The 13558-nt window shown below is 66.6% G+C and overlaps 1 protein-coding gene across 6 annotated transcripts; it reads right to left on the bottom strand.

The window, feature by feature from the left end:
* Positions 1 to 174: 174 nt before the first annotated feature.
* Positions 175 to 11812, bottom strand: BAG6 (BAG cochaperone 6). 6 transcript variants are annotated; one of them, XM_029054588.2, is made up of 25 exons: positions 11341 to 11812; positions 8427 to 8544; positions 8044 to 8243; positions 7853 to 7906; positions 7633 to 7707; positions 7165 to 7424; positions 6774 to 6903; positions 5897 to 6094; positions 5196 to 5433; positions 4864 to 4935; positions 4658 to 4729; positions 4438 to 4556; positions 4243 to 4327; positions 3683 to 3990; positions 2944 to 3232; positions 2447 to 2616; positions 2301 to 2354; positions 1901 to 2003; positions 1660 to 1784; positions 1331 to 1477; positions 1172 to 1231; positions 932 to 1081; positions 730 to 837; positions 496 to 642; positions 175 to 348 (listed from the first exon to the last, which is right to left on the bottom strand). In XM_029054588.2, the coding sequence occupies exons 1-25, from the start codon at positions 11467 to 11469 to the stop codon at positions 253 to 255; spliced, it is 3507 nt and encodes a 1168-aa protein (XP_028910421.1). In that variant the 5' UTR covers positions 11470 to 11812; the 3' UTR covers positions 175 to 252.
* Positions 11813 to 13558: the final 1746 nt, after the last annotated feature.

Below are 13558 nucleotides of genomic sequence, written 5' to 3'. Positions count from 1 at the left end.
TCCCTCACCCCTCCTGGGGGTGGGGCTGTTTGTTTAAAAAAGAATAAAAGCTTTAAAAAAAAGAAGCGTGAGAGGTGATAGCCCACGTTTGGGGGCAAACCGGGACACAAGGTGGGCAGGAGGTGAGGTATGCGCGAACGAGCGGGTCAAGGACCCAAGCAGCATCTCCAGAACTGCCAGGAAAATCCGACTTTATTTCTTAAAATACCGGGGGGTGGGGGATGGCGTTGAGGGAGGGGAGGGGGCAGGCAGCTAGGGCTCATCCATGAAGGCGCGCTGGGCATTGGGGAAGTGCTGAGGGCTGTAGTTGGGGTCGGCCCGCAGCCTCTGCTGAAGGTCGGACCGGAGCTGGGGGAAAAGGAGGGGGTGGAGTGGCGGCCCGTGACTTCACCCTCCCCACCCCGAAATCACAGTTGGGGGGGGGGGGGCTCCCGGATATGGGGACACCCCCCCCCCCCCAAGACCGTCCAACTGGGCTCAGGCCGGGCTCGCTACCTGCTGGCGGTAGCTGTCCTGCACTTCCGGGGCCTCCAGATCCCGCCTCAGGCTGTCGGGGCCAGTCACGGGCCGCGCTCCGCTGGCCTTGGCCGCTCGGCTCACGGCCTCCGACAGGAGCAGCTGCGGCCCCTCTCCCTGCATGGTCTGGGGAGAGGCGGGGAAGCGTCGGGGAGGGGCGCGGCGGGGGAGCGAGCGGCGTGCACGCGGCGGGGGGCCCGTCCGGTCCCTGACCTTGCGTCGCTTGGCGGGCATGCCGCTGAGGTAGGCGTCGCTCAGGGGAGGCTGCGGCTTCACCTTGCGCTGGGTCTGGAGGTCCTGGCGGATGATGGGGACCCACTCCTGAGAGGGGGCGGGAAGCGGGGGGCCTGTCACCGCGGGGGCCGGCGAGGCCTCCGCCCCTCCCTCCTCACCCCCGCCCCGGCCCACGGCTCACCGGGGGCACGGCCGCCGCCCAGGGCTCCGACTCTGCCGCGGCGGCTCCGTCCTGCTCCTCGCGGGGCGGTGGGCCCTCGGGGGCCGGTGGGGGGCCCCGGGACATGGCCTCCTCCGCCGTGGTGCCGGGGGCCGGCGAGGCGTTCTCCCGCTGCGGGGCGGCGGGGGGCGGCGTCAGCCTCCCCGGCCCAGCACCCCTGCCCCGACGCCCCCGCCCCGACGCCCTCCCAGCTCCCCGTACCTCGGGCTCGGGCGGGGCCCTCTCCGCTCCTTGGACGTCCATCGGCTCCTCGGGGGGTGGCTGGAAAACCCAAGGAGGGGCATGGTCGGGGGCAGGTCGGGCGGGGCGCCCGGGGTCCACGCCCCCCGCCCCTTGCATCCCGCAGGTAGGGCCTCTGACCTGCGGGGGCTCGCCAAGGCGGCGCACATAGCGCAGCACCTGGTCGGGGCCCACGGGCATGTGCTCCAGCACCACCTGCAGCCGCAGCCCCATCATGGTAGTCAGCCAGCTGACCAAGGACGGGTTCACCCCGCCTGACAGGCGCCGCTGTCGAGAGAGAGGGTCAAGGGGTCAGCGGCCCCATCTCAGACCCGCCCTCCCGGCGCGTCCATCCCCTGGGGACATCGGGCTATCCGGGCCTCCCCCATCGGCCCCAGGGAGGACCCCACCCCACCCTCCCACGTCTGGCGGCATTGGCCGGGGGAGCCCCGGGGGGGGCGGTGGCTCACGATGCGGCCGTTGATGACGTTGGTCAGCGCGCTCTGCTGTCCCCCAAGGCAGTGCAGGTTCAGGGCCAGACACTCGAACAGGCCCTGGTTACACAGCTCCAACAGACGCACCCCAAAGCTGCTGTCTGGATCGGGGGGGGGACCCGCCCGGCCGTCAGCCTCTCCCTGCTGGGACCCCCCGGCCGCCCCTCCCCGGCCACGGCCCGCACGCCGGGGGCCCCCCGCGGTCACGGCGGCGGACCTGTGCAGTGCAGCACGTGGGCGGCGATGCCGTTGAACTGCTCCTGGAGGAAGTCCAGGTTGGTCCTGGTGATGTCCACCCCCGGCTGAACCTGGACCGAGGCCTGGAGTGCCAAAAGAGGAGTTGGACGAGACGGGAGGGGGACCGCTGCCCCGGCCCGGCAGGGAAGGGGCTGGGCGCGGCGGGGGGCCCTTGGACAGTCTGGGCCGGGACAGGGGGCCAGAGGTCACCGGGACGGTCTAGACGAGGAGTCTGGGGGGACATTGAGGGGGCGGGAGGGTCCGGGCCGGGAAACGGGGTCGGAGGGCACCGGGAGGGTCTGGGAAGGGCGGTCTAGGGGCAGCGGGGCTCCGAGGGGGGGCAGGAGGGAAATGGCCGTGTGGGAATCCGGGCCACTCACAAAGCTATCGCGCACGTACTCCTCCAGCCCCGTGATGAGCGTGTGCGTGGCCCTCTGGAGAGAGGGAGGGAAGAGGGAAGGAGAGGAGGATCAGAAACCACCACCTGCGGCTGCCCGCCCCGCCTCCGGTCCCCAGCCCGACTGACCCGGATGGCGGGGCCGGTGGGCTCGCGGCCCCCCAGGTAGTGCTGGTGGAAGAAACCGCGCAGTTGGGGCTGCAGCCGCTGCAGGGGCTGGGAGTGGCCGTGCAAGAGCATCACCACGTCCACCATCGACAGGTTCTGGCAGATGACGGACAGCAGAGCACCGAAGAACCCTGCCGGGGACAGCCGCGGTCACGGGGCGGGACAGGGAGCGGGGCCGGGGCAGTCGGGGCCGGGGTCGAGGGTGGGGTGGAGGTCAGTCAGCGACAGGGCCGGGAACAGGATGGGGATGGCCGGGGGGGACGGACACGGGGCCGAAGTCGCGGTCGGGGTTAGAGACCGGGCTGGGACAGGGGAGCGGGCTGGGGACAGTCGGGAAGGTGAGAGGGCCGAGGCTGGGACCGTGGGGCGGGTCCAGGGCTGGGATCGGTCTGGGCCGGGCTCAGTCGGGGGTCGGGGCAGCTGGCGTCCGCGCTTTTGGGTCCCCCCGCGGCGCTCACCGAGGGCCCCGTCGGCCCCGGGCTCGAAGATGTTGCTGGAGCCGCTGAGGCGCTGGATGAAGCCGGCGATGCTCTCCCCGCTGCCGGCCCGGGCCCCCAGGGACCCCAGCAGGGAGCTCAGCACCCCCTGCACCACGGAGGTGAAGAACTCGGGGGGCAGAGCCTCGGGGCCCCCCCCGGCCCCGCCCGGCCCCGCCGGGGGAGAGCCGGGGGGCGCCGCGGCGGGGGCCTGCTCAGGGGCCGGAGGGGGCGGGGGCGGGGGCGGCGGCGGCGGGGCCGTCTGCGTCGCCTGCGTCCACGGCGGGAAGGGGACGGGGGAGGAGAGAGAAGTGAGAGACCGCGGGAGGCGGGAGGCCCCGGGGCGGTCTGACCCTGCAGGGGGGTGCAGGTGGGGGGCGGTGGCACGGGCCCGACCTAAGGCACGGGGCCAGCCAAAGGTGTCCGCGGGAAAGGGGATGAGCCACCGCACGTGGGGAGGGGCCGAGGGGGGAATGACCAGGTTATCTGCAGAGCTGACGGGGAGGAGGGAGGAGCGCCCAGCAAACAGGCTGAACCACTGCATACCCACTTGGGGCGGGGGGAGACGGGGCAGGTGGCGAGCCAGAGTTAAAGGGTGGGTGGATCGGGGGGGGGGGTCCACCCCCACTGTAGAATCCCACGGTGGGCACCGGGTGCTCCATCGACACCGGTGACGGACTAGGGACTGGGGGAAGGGGACCCCTGGCCGCCCCGGACTCACCTGCAGGAAGTCGGTCATGCCCTGGAGGAAGGCAGGGACGCCTGGCATGGCCACCGTGATGGTGGGGGAGCCCACGCTGGTGGCCCCGCCGGCGGTCCCCGGGCCCCCGGGGACCCCCGGCCCCAGCAGGCTGCCCAGGAGCTGCGAGAACTGGACCTCAGCCTGGGGGGGGCCCGGCGGCGGGGGCGGGGGTGGCTGGGCGGGGCCCCCGGGGGCCGGGCCAGCCGTCGTGGCCGTGTTGGTGGTGCCCGCGCTGGCCGAGGCCGTGGCCGGGGCCTGCGGGGCGCCCAGCCCCGAGGCGCCCTGGGCTGCGGGGAAAGGGAGGGGTGTCAGGAGGAGCGAAAGGGTGGGGCAAGGAAGGAGGCGGGTGGGCAGGGAGGCAAGGAATGGGGGCGAGGGGCAGCCGGGAGAGAGAGGGAGTAGGAGATGGGGAACTTGGGGGAAGCGGGATCAAAGAGCGAGAGAGGAAGGGGAGGGGAGGGAAGGGAAGGAGAGATCTTCTGAGAAGGGAAGAGAGGGGGAAGGCGTTGACGAGGGGCTGGGAGGGGGCGGTGTCTCACCCACGAGCACTGGCTGCATTAGAAGCTGCCCCACCAGCCCGCTCACCATCTGAGCCAGTGAAGCGTTGGATCCCGGAACGGGAATCTGGGAGAGGGGAATAGGAGGGCAACTCAGACCAGCCGCCTCACCACCAGTCCCCCTTCTCAAGGACCCCAGCCCCGTTCTCCTCTCCTCTCCTCCCCCACCTGACTCACCGTAGCCCCGGGGGCGGGGGGCGGCCCTCCGGGATGGGGGGGCCGGGCCTGGGGGGGCGTGGGCCGGGCGATCACCACCCGAGTCGGGGCCGCTGGGAAGCCGGACACCTGCTGCCCTGCTGGGGCGGGGGGGAGGGGGCCGGGAGAGAAGAGAGGAGCTGGCTGGAGGCCCGGGGAGAGCCCGGTCGCCCCGCCCCTCCCCCTGGGGACGCGGCGGTACCTGTGGCCGCGGAGGCGGCGGCGGCGGCCATGGCCTGCTGGGTGATCTGGTGGGCCACCGCCTGCATGAACTCTGGGGGCAGGGAAGGCAGCTGGATGTGGGTGGGGCCGCCTGAGGGGACGAGGAGGGGGCCGAGTGAGGGGGCGGGGCCCGGCTACCGAGACTGCCCCCCCGCCCGCCCACCGCCCCATCCCCCTGGCTCTTACCCAGGCCCTGCCCGGGCGGGCCGGTGGAAGCCGTGGAAGCGCTCGAGGTCCCGCCCGTCTGAGAACCCGAATCTGGAGATGAAGTAGAAAAGAAGGGTCATTCCTTCCACGCCCTTGCTTCCGTGGCAACCAGCTCCCGTCCTGGCCCACGGGCGAGGGCTTGTGGGGACAACTGTGCTGGGGCACGTCCGGCCAGCAGCCGACATCCCCTCTCTGACGTCTGACTTCGCTCCCACCTGCCGCGGCAACCGCAGGTTTCCGTGCACGGAGAGCTTTGCCCGCCCGGTGCCTTGCCCCTGCCCTGCGGGGCGGCCCCGGTGGTCCCCGCTCACCTGGGATGTTCATGTGCATCATGACCACGGGCTCCACGCTCTGGTGGGAGATGCGGATCAGGCGCGGGGGGCCGGCGGCCTGAGGGGGGGCCGGGCCCGAGGGGGCCCCGTCCGGGCCGGGCTCCCCCGAGGTCGGGGAGGGGGTGGGGGACGAGGTCTGACCGGACGTTGGGGTGGTGTCGGTCGGGCCGGGGCGGGCCCCGCTCCCCGTCATCGTCACTGTGGTCCCCACGTTGATCTACGGGAGGGTGGGGTGCACACGGGGGAAACGGACGGGCAGCCGAGGGAGGAGAGAAAAGCCATCAGACAGGCAGGTGCTACCGAAGGGGCTGGACCCCCGATTAGACTGTAATCCCGTCAAAGGGCAGGGACTGTCTCTGTTACCGACTTGTACATTCCAAGAACTTAATACAGTGCTCTGCACATAGTAAGCGCTCAATAAATACTATTGAACGAATGAATGAACCTAGGGAAGGGCCTGAGTTTGAGGACGTATGTGGAGAGGATGGGAGAAACAGGAAAAGGAGGAATGGACAGGGGGAGGGAGGGGGTCCCACACAGACGAGGAGGAGGTGGAGTAGCAGAAGGGGAAGGAGAGAGACTGGGGGGAGCTTCTTAGTGGACCCGGGAAAACAAAAGCAGGATGAAATGGAGCCGGGGAGGAATGGGCCCCGCCCCCTCCCCCACACCCTCCCCCTGACCTGGATGGGGATGGCGGCCTGCTGCAGCACCATGGGGGCCGTGTAGTGGGACATGGGGCGCACCACGTGCAGGTGGCGGGGGGCGGTCGCGGACAGGTTGCAGCGTAGGTCGGACAGGGCCACGAAGGTGTTGCCCAGCAGGCGCAGGCTCTCCCCGACCAGGTTGATCACCCGTTGGTCCTCCTCCCGGCCCTCCGTCTGCCCCGCCGCAGGGGGACAAGGCCCGAGCTGAGCGCCCGCGCTGCCCTTCCCCGCCCTCCCACGGTGGCCTCACCCACCGGCTGGGGGAGGCTAAGCGGGGTTACCCAGACCCTTCAAATGCCCGCTGGAAGCTCCTTGTTGGCAGGGATGGTGTCTACCAACTGTTGTGTGGTACTCTCCCAAGTGCTCAGTACAGAGCTCTCCACACAGTAAGTACTCGATAAACACCGCTGACTGATCAGCAGCGGGGAGAAGAGTAAGGAGGTTGGACATTCCTTTTCTGTTGCCCACAGGGAAGGCCTTGAATTGTTCTACTAAACACCAACCAGGTGGCTGGAGCCATTGCTCACTGGAGGGGAAAAGACGGGACGACATGGGGCCGAACCACCACACACCGTGAGGGCGGTGGGAGAAGAGATATTACTGTAATGAACCCTTTGCCCGCCAAGAGGGGACACGTTATTGGACTGCACATTGACCCCTCACGGGGGAGGACATCGCTGGACTGAAACCGTCGCCCCTCACGGGGGAGGACATCAACGGATCAAATGGACCACAGCCCTTGTGGGAAACCGGCCCACTCTGCCCACACGCAGCAACATTCGCGCCTATACAAGGTGCGAGGGGGTGGCGGCGGTGGGGGGGGGGGAATGTGTCTCGGTGGGAAGCGACTCACATTGTTGTTGTAGTCGGTGGTGGCGGCGGCCCCCAGGATGGCTCGGTAGCGCTGGAGAAAGGGCTGGAGGCGGCTCTCCACCCGTTGCAGCTCCTGCAGCACCTCCGCGTACTCCGCTGGCGACGGGTGGCTGCCGGGCACGTGGGGGACCAACAGGGCACCTGTTGCCCTGCGGGGACTCACGGGGTCCCCCACCCCCGGCCCCCGACCCGTGACCCCCACGCCTCCGCACCTGCCCCTCGGTTACAGAGGCTCGGGTGGTCCCCTAGAACTGCCCCTCCGCTCCAGGTGCCATCCCTTCCCTCCCCCTGCCAAGCACCTTGGCTGTACTAGGACCCGGCCAAGAGCAGCTCCTTTCCCACCCTGCTCCCAGCCTCCGGGCGGCACTCACTTGGGGGCTGCGTTCCCTTCAGGGGCCGGGGCGGGGGCCGGGCCAGGGGCTGGGCCGGTGCCCCGGGCGGCCACGCCGTCCTCGGGCTCGCGCGTCTCCGTGGGCTCGCGCGTCTCCGTGGGCTCCCGCGGCGAGGTCTCCCCGTCGGTCTGGCCGGGCGGTCCGGGGCGCGGCGGCCCCGACTCGGCCAGCAGCGCCTGCCCCTGCTGCTGCCCCTGTTGCCCCTGCTGGCCCGGCTGCGGCTGCCCATTGGCTCGGCCCTGGGGGTAATTGGGGCGGGGGCGGGAAGAGCCAAGGGCCAAGCTCAGTCGAGACCGGGGGCAGGGACATGCGAGACGGGATCCCCGCCACCTGCAGACCTCGGGCCTGGCTGAGGCGGGGCTCGGGCCGGAGCCGGGGGTGGGCGTGGAGCGCACCCAGGAATGGGCCGGACGTCCCCCGCCCCACTGTCCTGGGACTCACGCTCACCTCGAGCCGGGCCAACAGGGCCTGGATGTCCCGCAGCATGTGCTGAGCCATGACCAGCCGCACGCGGGGCTCGCTCTGCAGAAAAGGAGGACGATGGAACTGACTGATGGCTGACCGCCGCCAGCCCCCGCCCCACTACGGTCCCCGACGCCTCACCAGCCTTGACGGCATCCGGCCCTGCTCCGGCCCCTACCCTACCAACCCCCACACACCCCCACACCTGAATCGGGGCCTGCTCCATGTTAATGTGGACGTCCACGGCTGAGCCGTCGCTCTGGGAAGAGGGGAGGCGGAGGAGTGAGCACAATGGGGGGAGGGGTGGGGGGGGATCACCGCGAAAACAAGGGCGAGGGGGTCCCCTTTCGCCTCCCCGCCCCCATCGGCCAGAGCCCAAGGGAACCTCTCTCTCACCGGGAGGTTGAAGGTCCCGACCATGACGTAGCTGTTGGCGTTCCGGTCGTGCACGGGGGCGCCGGGGCCCCGGGGGCCGGCCGGGGGAGCCCCGGCGTGGGGAGCCGAGGGGGACCCCGCCCGGGAGGCGCCCCCGGAGGACGGGCCCTGGGTCTGCGGCGGGGCCCGCTCGACGAGATGAATCACCTTCCCCCCGACGTCTGCAAAGGGGGAGGTGGGTTGGGGGAGATGGAGGAGGCAGGGAGGATCAAACCCCAGTCTCGCACTCGGGGCCACGAAGGACAGCTATCCCCCACCCCGGCCCCGGAGACCCCCTCCGGTCCCCATAGTGGCGCCCCCCTCCGCCAGCCACCACCTCCCCCGGCGACCCCGCCCGGCCTCACTGTATTCTTGCAGCTTCTTGTCGTCCTGCAGGACGCGGCCCTGGTAGATGAGCCGCTGCTTGTCAGGCGGGATGCTGACTGCGGCGGCGATGTGCTCTTTGAACTCTTTCACTGTCATCTGTGGCGGGCGGGAGCGGAGGCCAGGGATGTGGGGGCCAGCCCAGGGGTGAGGAGGGCTTCCCACTCACGGGCCTCGGGACCGAAACGGCCTCCACTCCATCCCCACGGGGTGGGGAAGGGAGGCCTGGGACGGATGAGGAGCCGGCTTGGAGGGGGATTGGATCAGAGGCGACTAAGACCCTCCCGTCTCCAGCAGATGGGCCCAGTCCTGGTCCAACCCCCAGCCCTCCCACTTGTTAGGCCGCTGTGAACTCCCCCACCCCCTCCAGGAGACCTGCCCTGATTAAATTTTCTTCTCCCCAAGTCACTTCCTGCCAGCTCCCACTTCAGGTCTTTTTATTATTATTTTTTTTTAAGCAGTGTCTGTTAAGCACATACACAGTAAGCGCTAGGGCAGATATGAGATGATCAGCTGGGACACAGTCCCTTTCCCACAGGGGACTCACAGATGAAGTAAGAGGGAGACCAGGTATCACCACCCCCATTTCCCAGATGAGGAAACAGGTACAGAGAAATCAAGTGACTTTTTTCCTTCCTTTTTTAAACAAGCACTTTCTGTGTGCCAGGCACTGTACTAAACTCTGGGGCCGATCCAAGCTAATCCGGTGAAACACGGCCCCTATCCCACACGGGGCTCCCAGTCTTAATCCCCATTTTACAGATGAGGGAACTGAGGCGCGGACTTGCCCAAGGTCACCCAGCAAACAAGTGGCAGAGCTGGGGAGGAGAACCCAGGTCCTCTGACTCACGGGCCCGAGCTCTTTCCACTGGACGACGCTGCTATTCAAGGTCAGGCAGTAGGCAGAGGCCTCCAGGGCCGACTCTGCCCTCAGGCTCCCCCTACCCCAGCAGCCCGGCTGTCCTGACAGACTCGTACACCCTGCTCCTGAACCGCACACTCCTCCGCCTAACCACTGTTCCCTGTTCTTCGTCTTCCTCCCTTCCGTATTTTCAAGGGCCAGTCTCCCCCACCCCGAGAAGCAGTATGGCTTAGTGGATAAAGCCCAGGCCGAGGAGTCCGAAGGACCTGGGTTCTAATCCGTCTAATTTCCACCCGAGTAGAGTACAGCGCTTAGTACAGCATTCTAATCCCATTAAATGCTGAAGAAACGCTACGACTTCTACTACTATTTCTGAGGGGCTGGACCATACCTACCAATTCTCTAGTCCTCTCCCGAGCACTCAGAGGTGAAAGAGCAGTGTGGCCTAGTGGAAAAGAGCCTGGGCCTGGGAGCCAGGAGACCGGGGTTCTAATCCCGGCTCCACCATCTGTCTGCCGGCTGACTTCGGGCAGGTCAGGAAAGCAGCGTGGCTCAGTGGAAAGAGCCCGGGCTTGGGAGTCAGAGGTCATGGGTTCGAATCCCAGCTCTGCCACTTGTCAGCTGGGTGACTGTGGGCGAGTCACTTCACTTCTCTGTGCCTCAGTTCCCTCATCTGTAAAATGGGGATTAAGACTGTGAGCCTCACGTGGGACAACCTGATTACCCCGTATCTACCCCTGCGCTTAGAACAGTGCTCTGTACATAGTAAGCGCTTAACAAACACCAACATTACTATCATTATTATTATTCCCTGGGCCTCAATTCCCTCGACCGCAAAATGGGGAGTCAATAGCTGTTCTCCCTCCTACTCAGACCGTGAGCCCTATGGGGGACAGGGACTGTGCCCGACCTGAACAACTTGTATCTTAGAACAGTGTGTTTCCTCTTCTCTCTCCCTTCTGCGTTGACCTGATAACTTGGATTTGCACCCTTCATTCACCCCATGCTCGGTCCCCTAACGACTACGTCCATATCCGTCATTCATCTATATCAACGTCTGTCTCCTCTTCTGGACTACGTTCGTTGAGAGCAGGGAACGTAGCTAACGACTCTTGTACTGTGCTCTTCTCGAGCACTCGGTACGGTGCTCTGCACACAGCAGGCGCTCAATAAATATCACTACTCGGTCGATGGGTCATTTTCTTATATTACCATCCGCCTCTGTAGGCCGATTAGCTCGCTGTGGGCAGGGAACATCTGCCAACTCTGTTATACTGTACTTTCCCAAGTACGTAGGGGTCGGTCAGTCAGTCGCATCTGCTCATTTGTATATATTTCTTATTACCCTCTTTATTTTGTTAATGAGGTGTATATCACCTTGATTCTATTTATCGCTATTGTTTTTGCCTGTCTCCCCCGATTAGACTGTAAGCCCGTCATCGGGCAGGCATCGTCTCTGTTACCGAATCGTATATTCCAAGCGCTTAGTACAGTGCTCTGCACATAATAAGCGCTCAATAAATACTATCGAATGAGTGAATATTTACGGCACACTTACTGTACGCGGAGCACTGTACTAAGCGCTTGGGAGAGTACAATAGTAAAAAATGGGCGCATTCCCTGCCCACAACAAGCTTTCGGCCTGTGTGTCAAGCACTGGGGTAGATGGAAGGTAATCAGCTTGTCCCATGTGGGGCTCGCGGTCTTAATCTCCATTTTACAGGTGAGTAACTGAGGCACGGCGCAACTAAGCGACTTGCGCGAAGCCACACTGATATAAGCCAAATTACAGCCACGTACGTAAGTGTGGCGGGGCCGGACGGGGGGTGAACAGAGGGAGCGGGAGAGGAGGAAAGGAGGGCTCGGTCGGGGAAGGTTTCTCGGAGAGGGAGGCCTTTCGGAGGAGCGCACGCCGCAAAGGCTCCCTCTGCGCGATCGACTGCGGTGCTGCGGGGCTGAGGGTTGGGGTAAAGGCAGAAGCTCACCCCGCTGAGGGGGAAAAAGTGCGTGGGAGGGCGGCGCCGGGCTCTCACCTCAGCCCCCACGGTGAAGGTGCGGGTCTGGGAGTCCAGGGTCTTCACTGAGACCTCCAGGTCGGCGGGCTCTTCCATGTCGGGGCCGGGGCCGGGGCCGCCGCCGCCGCCGCCGCCGCCGGGGTCCATAGCCGACCGGCTGCCGGGGGAACGGACGGTCGGTGGGACGGACTGGCGGAGGGAGAGAGGGGCCCGGGCCGGCCCGTCCTCCCGGGAAGCCGGGCCAAGGGGTGGGCTTGTGGGGAGAGGCGGGCCGGGCTCCCCACTTTCCCGGGGCGGCTCTGCGGCCGCCGGGAAGAGGGAGGGACGGAGGGACGGACGGACGGAGGGGGCCGCAGGGGAGACGGAGCCTCCACCTTCAGGACTGGTAGAGAAGCCGGGCGGGAGCCGGGGGATCCCCCCGCCGCCATCGCCAAGGCCCCATTCCACATGCCCTTCTCCCCCTCGCTCGCCTTCCGCCTTCCCTGGCGGCCGGGGGTCACTCACCGGGGGTGGGGCCCGGCGGTGCGCGGCCGGTGGCGGCGGGGAGCTGGGCCCACAGGCGGCGTCGGCTCCGCCCCGGGCCCGCCTCAGCTCCGCCTCCGCCCCGCCCCCCGCCCCGAGCTTCCGTGCCGAGGGCCCGCTTCCGCCAAGCCCGGCACCGGCAGGAGGAGGAGAGGAGAGGAGAGGCGAGGAGAGGAGAGGAGAGGCGAGGCGGGGGAGGGAGACAGGGAGGAAAGGAGGGAGGGAGGGAGGGAGGGAAGGAAGGAGGAAGGGAGGGAGGGAGAAAGGAAGGCCCGAGGACCCACTGCCCGCTCTCCCCGGACCCGCACCCCCAGGGACACGGAGGCAAACTGGGGGAAGGGGCCCGGCCCGGCTGGAGCAGGAGGAGGAGCGGGACGACGCGCCGCCACCGTTGCTCACCACCGCTACCGCCGCCGCCGCCGCCGCCGCCGCGGACCCACTGCGCCTGCGCGGCCGGCCAGGACCTCAGGGCCCCGCCCCTCCCCCTTCGCCGCCGAGAGGACAGGGCGGGTCTGTCTGCGGAGGACGCCTGACGCCCCCCCCCGCCGACGCCTCCACCTCCGCTCTGCGGCCGCCGCGGGCTTTCTCCACCGCGGAAACGAGGGTCCGCCGCGACGAGGCAGAGGGCCGGCCCGCGGCAAAACGGCGGGGCCTCCGTCCCAGCCGTCGTTCCCGACCGGCGGCGCTAGGGACGCCTAAGGGCCGAGAGGTCCCCGTCCTCCGGGGAGCGGCGCGCGGCCGCCATGTTGAGTGCGGGCGAGGCGCCCTGGCGCCGCCATCTTTCTTGAAGTCAGAATGATGGCGCCGTGGGCATTAATAAAATGGAGGGGGCGACGCCATGTGGGTTGAGGGCAAGGAGGCTGCCATTTTGTATCGGCTGGGGAATGGGGGAGGGGAGGCGAAATGGAGTCCCCCGGAGTTTGAACCAGCGGGCCCTCCGTCCTCTTTGTTGAGCGCTTACGGCGTTATGAGCACCGTACCTAAGTGCCGTTTTTAGTGGTGTTTATTAAGCGCTACGTGCCAGACGCTATACTGAGCACTGGAGGGGCTACAAGCTAATCGGGTTGGACGCCGTCCCTGGCCTATATTGAACTCACGGTCAATCCCCCTTTTACAGATGAGGTAACTGAGGCCCAGAAAGGCGAAGGTGACTTGCCCAAGTTCACACAGCAGACAAATCACCACTCCTCCAAGAAGCCTTCCCTGACTAAACCCTCCTCTCCTCCCGCGGCCTTCTGCGTCATCCTGACTTGCTCCTTCATTCCTCCTCCCTCCCATCCCCACAGCACATTTGTATACGTATATTTATATAAATGCCCGTCTCCCCCTTTAAGCTATGAGCTCACTGTGGACAGGGAATGTGTCTGTGTGTTGTTATAGTGTACCCTCCCAAGCGCTTAATACAGTGCTTTGCACGCAGTAAGTGCCAATAAATACGATTAAATGAATGAATGAATGAAAGTGGCAGAGCGGGGATCAGAACCTAGGTCCTCCTGACTCCTAGGCCTGTGCTCTACCCACTAGATCACCCCGCTTCTCTTGGGGGTGTCCTATACAACAGAGTCGGTAGACACGTTCCAGAAAGGGGGAACCGGCTAAACGGTGAAGTCGGAATGGTACAGATGAGAACGCGCTGTTGAGGACGAAGACCGATGAGGAACTGGGGAAAGCCTCCCCCAGGGTGGGCAAACATCGGGTCCGAGCGCCGGGACCG

Source organism: Ornithorhynchus anatinus, chromosome X5 (assembly GCF_004115215.2).
Source record: "Ornithorhynchus anatinus isolate Pmale09 chromosome X5, mOrnAna1.pri.v4, whole genome shotgun sequence".
NCBI lineage: Eukaryota > Metazoa > Chordata > Mammalia > Monotremata > Ornithorhynchidae > Ornithorhynchus > Ornithorhynchus anatinus.
Note: the sequence above shows the minus strand (reverse complement) of the source record. Positions and strands in the feature narration are given on the sequence as shown.

What these genes read in the sequence shown, in the direction of transcription:
- BAG6 (XM_029054586.2), bottom strand. Translation starts at nt 11,469, where the DNA reads ATGGACCCCGGCGGCGGCGGCGGCGGCGGCGGCCCCGGCCCCGGCCCC. An exon ending in CAAGAAGCTGCAAGAATACA is followed by an intron (nt 8,244 to 8,426) that starts GTGAGGCCGGGC and finishes CCCCCTTTGCAG; the next exon opens with ACGTCGGGGGGAAGGTGATT. An exon ending in GAAGGGAACGCAGCCCCCAA is followed by an intron (nt 6,904 to 7,164) that starts GTGAGTGCCGCC and finishes CGTGCCCGGCAG; the next exon opens with CCACCCGTCGCCAGCGGAGT.